The following is a 10,640-nucleotide window of genomic DNA, read 5'->3' as shown; positions in this document are numbered from 1 at the left end:
ACCTCTGATACCAATTCTGCCACAATATTCGTGTTCAGCAAACACTATTAACTGAATTATGAATTTAATTTTAACAATCAATTTAAATTAATGCATATTAATTATGCTAATTTCATATTTCTTGTAAGTCAGATTAGGTCACAAAATTCAAATCCAACTTACTGCTCAAATTTTTGGAATCAATTTCAATTTTTAGCCTAGATTTGAACCTTCGTTAACTTACCTCGTTAATTCTGGTTATAACCGCTAGGATTAAATAAATACTCATTTAATTTGAAAATGACGTAAGTAGAGTTGTACAAGTTTGTTTTTTTAGGTTAAACTTAAAATAGTAAATCAAGCACCAAACAGTAACAGTAACACCCCCAAATCAGATAAAAAATGTTCAACTCCACGCTTGAATTGTATTGTACAACTCCCTTGAACACGTCCACGTTAAGTTAGCGAACAACATCTACACAAAATGAAAGTATTTATTCAGTTCCGTCACCATCGTGGATCACCATCTGGTGATCATCGTGGTTCACCTGCTGCTTCACCAATGAGTGGTGGTAGTGAAAACACTTCCTAAAAGTGTCTTAATCCTGATACATCCGGTATTGAAAACATTGAAGATGAGAAATCATTAAATTCATATCTTAAAGATTATGAAACACACTAGAAGAATCCACTAATTTATTATCTAGTTTTTGGAATCATCCAGCCACCAGGTCTTGTAGTGAGGTGTCAACATTCTTAAAGAACTCTACTTATCAATTGACTTCACAAGCAATGGGTACGCACATACAAGTACAGAGTCAGAGGGTATTAATAACTAAAGTACATAACGTTTACATTCCTTCTTATAGAAACATTTGGAAGTGGAAGCCCAGGTAAAAGGTTTAACTGATGGGAATACATCACCAATTTCATTACAAAATGAAGGCATGGAGATTTGGAGTAAATTAAAAGTGGATTCTAACACATTAACATTGTGGCATTCAAGTCTACGAATGGTAAGTCCAAGTGTACGAAAAGAATTTAACATTTAACACAACTAGTACGAAGTCTCCCTCCAGAAAATTCAAAGAATGTACTAAAAGCTCCGAATGTACTAAAATCTCGTAAAACGTCAATGATTCATGTGCGTAATAATCAAGTGAAATTTACAACAACAACAAAAAACACTAAAATATATCTAAGAACACTCACCATTAAATTACCTTTCAAACGAAACCAAAGAAACCATTAAAAAATAAACTATAAAAACCCCTTTTTCCTAGTAAGAAAACTCACCATTAAATTACCTTTCAAACAAAACCAAAGAAACCATTAAAAAATAAACCATAAAACCCCTTTTTTCTAATAAGAAAACTCACCATTAAATTACCTTTCAAACAAACCCAAAGAAACCATTAAAAAATAAACCATAAAACCCCTTTTTTCTAGTAAGAAAACTCACCATTAAATTACCTTTCAAACAAAACCAAAGAAACCATTAAAAAATAAACCATAAAACCCCTTTTTCCTAGTAAGAAAACTAACCATTAAATTACCTTTCAAACAAAACCAAAGAAACCATTAAAAATAAACCATAAAACCCCTTTTTTCTAATAAGAAAACTCACCATTAAATTACCTTTCAAACAAAACCAAAGAAACCATTAAAAAATAAACCATAAAGCCCCTTTTTTTCTAGTAAGAACACTCACCATTAAATTACCTTTCAAACAAAACCAAAGAAACCATTAAAAAATAAACTATAAAAACCCCTTTTTCCTAGTAAGAAAACTCACCATTAAATTACCTTTCAAACAAAACCAAAGAAACCATTAAAAAATAAACCATAAAACCCCTTTTTTCTAATAAGAAAACTCACCATTAAATTACCTTTCAAACAAACCCAAAGAAACCATTAAAAAATAAACCATAAAACCCCTTTTTTCTAGTAAGAAAACTCACCATTAAATTACCTTTCAAACAAAACCAAAGAAACCATTAAAAAATAAACCATAAAACCCCTTTTTCCTAGTAAGAAAACTCACCATTAAATTACTTTTCAAACAAAACCAAAGAAACCATTAAAAAATAAACCATAAAACCCCTTTTTTCTAATAAGAAAACTCACCATTAAATTACCTTTCAAACAAACCCAAAGAAACCATTAAAAAATAAACCATAAAGCCCCTTTTTTCTAGTAAGAACACTCACCATTAAATTACCTTTCAAACAAAACCAAAGAAACCATTAAAAAATAAACCATAAAACCCCTTTTTCCTAGTAAGAAAACTCACCATTAAATTACTTTTCAAACAAAACCAAAAAAACCATTAAAAAATAAACCATAAAACCCCTTTTTTCTAGTAAGAAAACTCACCATTAAATTACCTTTCAAACAAAACCAAAGAAACCATTAAAAAATAAACTATAAAAACCCCTTTTTCCTAGTAAGAAAACTCACCATTAAATTACCTTTCAAACAAAACCAAAGAAACCATTAAAAAATAAACCATAAAACCCCTTTTTTCTAATAAGAAAACTCACCATTAAATTACCTTTCAAACAAACCCAAAGAAACCATTAAAAAATAAACCATAAAACCCCTTTTTTCTAGTAAGAAAACTCACCATTAAATTACCTTTCAAACAAAACCAAAGAAACCATTAAAAAATAAACCATAAAACCCCTTTTTCCTAGTAAGAAAACTAACCATTAAATTACCTTTCAAACAAAACCAAAGAAACCATTAAAAAATAAACCATAAAACCCCTTTTTCCTAATAAGAAAACTCACCATTAAATTACCTTTCAAACAAAACCAAAGAAACCATTAAAAAATAAACCATAAAGCCCCTTTTTTCTAGTAAGAACACTCACCATTAAATTACCTTTCAAACAAAACCAAAGAAACCATTAAAAAATAAACCATAAAACCCCTTTTTTCTAGTAAGAAAACTCACCATTAAATTACTTTTCAAACAAAACCAAAGAAACCATTAAAAAATAAACCATAAAACCCCTTTTTTCTAGTAAGAAAACTCACCATTAAATTACCTTACAAACAAAACCAAAGAAACCATTAAAAAATAAACCATAAAACCCCTTTTTTCTAGTAAGAAAACTCACCATTAAATTAACTTTCAAACAAAACCAAAGAAACCATTAAAAAATAAACCATAAAGCCCCTTTTTCCTAGTAAGAAAACTCACCATTAAATTACCTTTCAAACAAAACCAAAGAAACCATTAAAAAATAAACCATAAAACCCCTTTTTCCTAGTAAGAAAACTAACCATTAAATTACCTTTCAAACAAAACCAAAGAAACCATTAAAAAATAAACCATAAAGCACCTTTTTCCTAGTAAGAAAACTCACCATTAAATTACCTTTCAAACAAAACCAAAGAAACCATTAAAAAATAAACCATAAAACCCCTTTTTTCTAGTAAGAAAACTCACCATTAAATTACCTTTCAAACAAAACCAAAGAAACCATTAAAAAATAAACCATAAAACCCCTTTTTCCTAGTAAGAAAACTAACCACTAAATTACCTTTCAAACAAAACCAAAGAAACCATTAAAAAATAAACCATAAAACCTCTTTTTCCTAGTAAGAAAACTAACCATTAAATTACCTTTCAAACAAAACCAAAGAAACCATTAAAAAATAAACCATAAAGCCCCTTTTTTTCTAGTAAGAACACTCACCATTAAATTACCTTTCAAATAAAACCAAAGAAACCATTAAAAAATAAACCATAAAACCCCTTTTTCCTAGTAAGAAAACTCACCATTAAATTACCTTTCAAACAAAACCAAAGAAACCATTAAAAAATAAACCATAAATCCCCTTTTTTCCTAGTAAGAAAACTCACCATTAAATTACCTTTCAAACAAAACCAAAGAAACCATTAAAAAATAAACCATAAAACCCCTTTTTCCTAGTAAGAAAACTAACCATTAAATTACCTTTCAAACAAAACCAAAGAAACCATTAAAAAATAAACCATAAAGCCCCTTTTTCCTAGTAAGAAAACTCACCATTAAATTACCTTTCAAACAAAACCAAAGAAACCATTAAAAAATAAACCATAAAACCCCTTTTTTCTAGTAAGAAAACTCACCATTAAATTACCTTTCAAACAAAACCAAAGAAACCATTAAAAAATAAACCATCAAACCCCTTTTTCCTAGTAAGAAAACTAACCATTAAATTACCTTTCAAACAAAACCAAAGAAACCATTAAAAAATAAACCATAAAACCCCTTTTTCTAATAAGAAAACTCACCATTAAATTACCTTTCAAACAAAACCAAAGAAACCATTAAAAAATAAACCATAAAGTCCCTTTTTTTCTAGTAAGAACACTCACCATTAAATTACCTTTCAAACAAAACCAAAGAAACCATTAAAAAATAAACCATAAAACCCCTTTTTTCTAGTAAGAAAACTCACCATTAAATTACCTTTCAAACAAAACCAAAGAAACCATTAAAAAATAAACCATAAAGCCCCTTTTTCCTAGTAAGAAAACTCACCATTAAATTACCTTTCAAACAAAACCAAAGAAACCATTAAAAAATAAACCATAAAACCCCTTTTTCCTAGTAAGAAAACTCACCATTAAATTACCTTTCAAACAAAACCAAAGAAACCATTAAAAAATAAACCATAAAACCCCTTTTTTCTAATAAGAAAACTCACCATTAAATTACCTTTCAAACAAAACCAAAGAAACCATTAAAAAATAAACCATAAAGCCCCTTTTTTTCTAGTAAGAACACTCACCATTAAATTACCTTTCAAACAAAACCAAAGAAACCATTAAAAAATAAACTATAAAAACCCCTTTTTCCTAGTAAGAAAACTCACCATTAAATTACCTTTCAAACAAAACCAAAGAAACCATTAAAAAATAAACCATAAAGCCCCTTTTTCCTAGTAAGAAAACTCACCATTAAATTACCTCTCAAACAAAACCAAAGAAACCATTAAAAAATAAACCATAAAACCCCTTTTTCCTAGTAAGAAAACTCACCATTAAATTACTTTTCAAACAAAACCAAAGAAACCATTAAAAATTAAACCATAAAACCCCTTTTTTCTAGTAAGAAAACTCACCATTAAATTACCTTTCAAACAAAACCAAAGAAACCATTAAAAAATAAACCATAAAACCCCTTTTTTCTAGTAAGAAAACTCACCATTAAATTACCTTTCAAACAAAACCAAAGAAACCATTAAAAAATAAACCATAAAGCCCCTTTTTCCTAGTAAGAAAACTCACCATTAAATTACCTTTCAAACAAAACCAAAGAAACCATTAAAAAATAAACCATAAAACCCCTTTTTCCTAGTAAGAAAACTAACCATTAAATTACCTTTCAAACAAAACCAAAGAAACCATTAAAAAATAAACCATAAAGCCCCTTTTTCCTAGTAAGAAAACTCACCATTAAATTACCTTTCAAACAAAACCAAAGAAACCATTAAAAAATAAACCATAAAATCCCTTTTTTCTAGTAAGAAAACTCACCATTAAATTACCTTACAAACAAAACCAAAGAAACCATTAAAAAATAAACCATAAAACCCCTTTTTTCTAGTAAGAAAACTCACCATTAAATTACTTTTCAAACAAAACCAAAGAAACCATTAAAAAATAAACCATAAAACCCCTTTTTTCTAGTAAGAAAACTCACCATTAAATTACCTTTCAAACAAAACCAAAGAAACCATTAAAAAATAAACCATAAAGCCCCTTTTTTCTAGTTCGAGGGTTAAAAAATATGATGACTGGCGGGGAGGGAACCTAAATATATGTTGATGAATATTATTTTTAGTGAATTTATCAAACAATTCTTCGTCGTCTGGTTGATGAAATCGATTGTTTGAATGAAGCATTACATCGTCATAACTTTGTTGATGTACAAATCGGTGCAGTTGGATTAGAACGTTTACATAAAACAGCTCAAACACAATTAGCTCAACAATATGTACCAACTTTATGTTCATTAATACCATTCTTAGAAGTGAGTTCGAATCAAGAGTATTTAGTAAAATGGATTCAAGAACTAGCAAAAGGTGGTTCGATGAGTGAATATCGTTGGAATTCTGGTTCAACTTTCAATGGTAAACAATGGAAGGATCATTTACCAACCGATGCTGCTGTAAGTCCCTACACTTTATTTATTTTATTTATTATTCATCAAATTAAAATAAAAAAATTATTTAAAAAATACATTTTTCACATTATGTATCGTCTGCTGGTAGCCATCCATATTGAATTTTCTTGATTGCCATGTCTTCAGTACAAATCGATTGACGTCCAAATCATCCAAATCGATACACATACATTTACTGGATTGTTTTTATCAATTAAATGATGGTGGAGGAACAGCCTGTACTGTAATATAAAAATGTTAATTATTTTAATTTTAGATTGTAATGCATTTGATGGCTACTTACTTGGATACACAATTGGTTCCATTACCACATCAACCAGATGGAAGACCATTTAGTACAAGACATCTATGTAAAGGATCATCTGTAGGTGTAGTTGGAGGTGTAGAAAGAGGATCCAATCAATTAGCATCAGTTGTAATACGTCAACTATTAACAACGTTATGTAATCCAATTCCTTCATGTAGTTTGCTGTGGGTAATGGGTATGTTGTTAACCTGTGAACAGAAAAATTAAAAACAGTCATTTTGTGGCTCCAATAATAAAAAGAGTCCTTTGGAATGAACCCATCCACATTCGTCAGCTTCCGGTAAATGTTAATTAACGTCAGCTCGTCTCTATCTTTGAATATTTCTACGTCCAAAAATGGTATTTTCCATCCAGCTTCTCTTTGACGAATTCCTTCATGTAGTTTGCTGTGGGTAATGGGTATGTTGTTAACCTGTGAACAGAAAAATTAAAAACAGTCATTTTGTGGCTCTAATAATAAAAAGAGTCCTTTGGAATGAACCCATCCACATTCGTCAGCTTCCGGGTAATGTTAATTAACATCAGCTCGTCTCTATCTTTGAATTTTTCTACGTCCAAAAATGGTATTTTCCATCCAGCTTCTCTTTGACGAATTCCTTCATGTAGTTTGCTGTGGGTAATGGGTATGTTGTTAACCTGTGAACAGAAAAATTAAAAACAGTCATTTTGTGGCTCCAATAATAAAAAGAGTCCTTTGGAATGAACCCATCCACATTCGTCAGCTTCCGGGTAATGTTAATTAACGTCAGCACGTCTCTATCTTTGAATTTTTCTACGTCCAAAAATGGTATTTTCCATCCAGCTTCTCTTTGACGAATTCCTTCATGTAGTTTGCTGTGGGTAATGGGTATGTTGTTAACCTGTGAACAGAAAAATTAAAAACAGTCATTTTGTGGCTCCAATAATAAAAAGAGTCCTTTGGAATGAACCCATCCACATTCGTCAGCTTCCGGATAATGTTAATTAACGTCAGCTCGTCTCTATCTTTGAATATTTCTACGTCCAAAAATGGTATTTTCCATCCAGCTTCTCTTTGACGAATTCCTTCATGTAGTTTGCTGTGGGTAATGGGTATGTTGTTAACCTGTGAACAGAAAAATTAAAAACAGTCATATTGTGGCTCCAATAATAAAAAGAGTCCTTTGGAATGAACCCATCCACATTCGTCAGCTTCCGGGTAATGTTAATTAACGTCAGCTCGTCTCTATCTTTGAATATTTCAACGTCCAAAAATGGTATTTTCCATCCAGCTTCTCTTTGACGAATTCCTTCGAATTCCTTCATGTAGTTTGCTGTGGGTAATGGGTATGTTGTTAACCTGTGAACAGAAAAATTAAAAACAGTCATTTTGTGGCTCCAATAATAAAAAGAGTCCTTTGGAATGAACCCATCCACATTCGTCAGCTTCCGGGTAATGTTAATTAACGTCAGCTCGTCTCTATCTTTGAATATTTCTACGTCCAAAAATGGTATTTTCCATCCAGCTTCTCTTTGACGAATTCCTTCGAATTCCTTCATGTAGTTTGCTGTGGGTAATGGGTATGTTGTTAACCTGTGAACAGAAAAATTAAAAACAGTCATTTTGTGGCTCCAATAATAAAAAGAGTCCTTTGGAATGAACCCATCCACATTCGTCAGCTTCCGGGTAATGTTAATTAACGTCAGCTCGTCTCTATCTTTGAATATTTCTACGTCCAAAAATGGTATTTTCCATCCAGCTTCTCTTTGACGAATTCCTTCATGTAGTTTGCTGTGGGTAATGGGTATGTTGTTAACCTGTGAACAGAAAAATTAAAAACAGTCATTTTGTGGCTCCAATAATAAAAAGAGTCCTTTGGAATGAACCCATCCACATTCGTCAGCTTCCGGGTAATGTTAATTAACGTCAGCTCGTCTCTATCTTTGAATATTTCAACGTCCAAAAATGGTATTTTCCATCCAGCTTCTCTTTGACGAATTCCTTCGAATTCCTTCATGTAGTTTGCTGTGGGTAATGGGTATGTTGTTAACCTGTGAACAGAAAAATTAAAAACAGTCATTTTGTGGCTCCAATAATAAAAAGAGTCCTTTGGAATGAACCCATCCACATTCGTCAGCTTCCGGGTAATGTTAATTAACGTCAGCTCGTCTCTATCTTTGAATATTTCTACGTCCAAAAATGGTATTTTCCATCCAGCTTCTCTTTGACGAATTCCTTCATGTAGTTTGCTGTGGGTAATGGGTATGTTGTTAACCTGTGAACAGAAAAATTAAAAACAGTCATATTGTGGCTCCAATAATAAAAAGAGTCCTTTGGAATGAACCCATCCACATTCGTCAGCTTCCGGGTAATGTTAATTAACGTCAGCTCGTCTCTATCTTTGAATATTTCTACGTCCAAAAATGGTATTTTCCATCCAGCTTCTCTTTGACGAATTCCTTCATGTAGTTTGCTGTGGGTAATGGGTATGTTGTTAACCTGTGAACAGAAAAATTAAAAACAGTCATTTTGTGGCTCCAATAATAAAAAGAGTCCTTTGGAATGAACCCATCCACATTCGTCAGCTTCCGGGTAATGTTAATTAACGTCAGCTCGTCTCTATCTTTGAATTTTTCTACGTCCAAAAATGGTATTTTCCATCCAGCTTCTCTTTGACGAATTCCTTCGAATTCCTTCATGTAGTTTGCTGTGGGTAATGGATATGTTGTTAACCTGTGAACAGAAAAATTAAAAACAGTCATTTTGTGGCTCTTATAATAAAAAGAGTCCTTTGGAATGAACCCATCCACATTCGTCAGCTTCCGGGTAATGTTAATTAACGTCAGCTCGTCTCTATCTTTGAATATTTCTACGTCCAAAAATGGTATTTTCCATCCAGCTTCTCTTTGACGAATTCCTTCATGTAGTTTGCTGTGGGTAATGGGTATGTTGTTAACCTGTGAACAGAAAAATTAAAAACAGTCATTTTGTGGCTCCAATAATAAAAAGAGTCCTTTGGAATGAACCCATCCACATTCGTCAGCTTCCGGGTAATGTTAATTAACGTCAGCTCGTCTCTATCTTTGAATATTTCTACGTCCAAAAATGGTATTTTCCATCCAGCTTCTCTTTGACGAATTCCTTCGAATTCCTTCATGTAGTTTGCTGTGGGTAATGGATATGTTGTTAACCTGTGAACAGAAAAATTAAAAACAGTCATTTTGTGGCTCTTATAATAAAAAGAGTCCTTTGGAATGAACCCATCCACATTCGTCAGCTTCCGGGTAATGTTAATTAACGTCAGCTCGTCTTTATCTTTGAATATTTCTACGTCCAAAAATGGTATTTTCCATCCAGCTTCTCTTTGACGAATTCCTTCATGTAGTTTGCTGTGGGTAATGGGTATGTTGTTAACCTGTGAACAGAAAAATTAAAAAACAGTCATTTTGTGGCTCCAATAATAAAAAGAGTCCTTTGGAATGAACCCATCCACATTCGTCAGCTTCCGGGTAATGTTAATTAACGTCAGCTCGTCTCTATCTTTGAATATTTCTACGTCCAAAAATGGTATTTTCCATCCAGCTTCTCTTTGACGAATTCCTTCATGTAGTTTGCTGTGGGTAATGGGTATGTTGTTAACCTGTGAACAGAAAAATTAAAAACAGTCATTTTGTGGCTCCAATAATAAAAAGAGTCCTTTGGAATGAACCCATCCACATTCGTCAGCTTCCGGGTAATGTTAATTAACGTCAGCTCGTCTCTATCTTTGAATTTTTCTACGTCCAAAAATGGTATTTTCCATCCAGCTTCTCTTTGACGAATTCCTTCGAATTCCTTCATGTAGTTTGCTGTGGGTAATGGATATGTTGTTAACCTGTGAACAGAAAAATTAAAAACATTCATTTTGTGGCTCTTATAAAAAGAGTCCTTTGGAATGAACCCATCCACATTCGTCAGCTTCCGGGTAATGTTAATTAACGTCAGCTCGTCTCTATCTTTGAATATTTCTACGTCCAAAAATGGTATTTTCCATCCAGCTTCTCTTTGACGAATTCCTTCATGTAGTTTGCTGTGGGTAATGGGTATGTTGTTAACCTGTGAACAGAAAAATTAAAAACAGTCATTTTGTGGCTCCAATAATAAAAAGAGTCCTTTGGAATGAACCCATCCACATTCGTCAGCTTCCGGGTAATGTTAATTAACGTCAGCTC

The 10,640-nt window shown here is 32.0% G+C and overlaps 1 protein-coding gene across 1 annotated transcript in view; it reads left to right on the top strand.

Annotated features, from left to right (window-relative positions):
• Positions 1-463: 463 nt before the first annotated feature.
• Positions 464-10,640, top strand: part of LOC123294159 (transmembrane protein 209-like) — a 29,793-nt gene continuing 19,616 nt past the window's right edge. The window contains exons 1-5 of the mRNA XM_044875263.1: positions 464-551; positions 662-804; positions 849-995; positions 5,828-6,148; positions 6,420-6,645. Of these exons, the coding sequence (XP_044731198.1) occupies positions 464-551; positions 662-804; positions 849-995; positions 5,828-6,148; positions 6,420-6,645 (925 nt within the window). The remainder of the gene's footprint in view (positions 552-661; positions 805-848; positions 996-5,827; positions 6,149-6,419; positions 6,646-10,640) is intronic.

This window comes from Chrysoperla carnea, chromosome 2 (assembly GCF_905475395.1).
Source record: "Chrysoperla carnea chromosome 2, inChrCarn1.1, whole genome shotgun sequence".
NCBI classification, from domain to species: Eukaryota; Metazoa; Arthropoda; class Insecta; order Neuroptera; family Chrysopidae; genus Chrysoperla; species Chrysoperla carnea.
The sequence above is the reverse complement of the archived record's forward strand: the minus strand, read 5'-3'. Positions and strand labels throughout refer to the sequence as shown.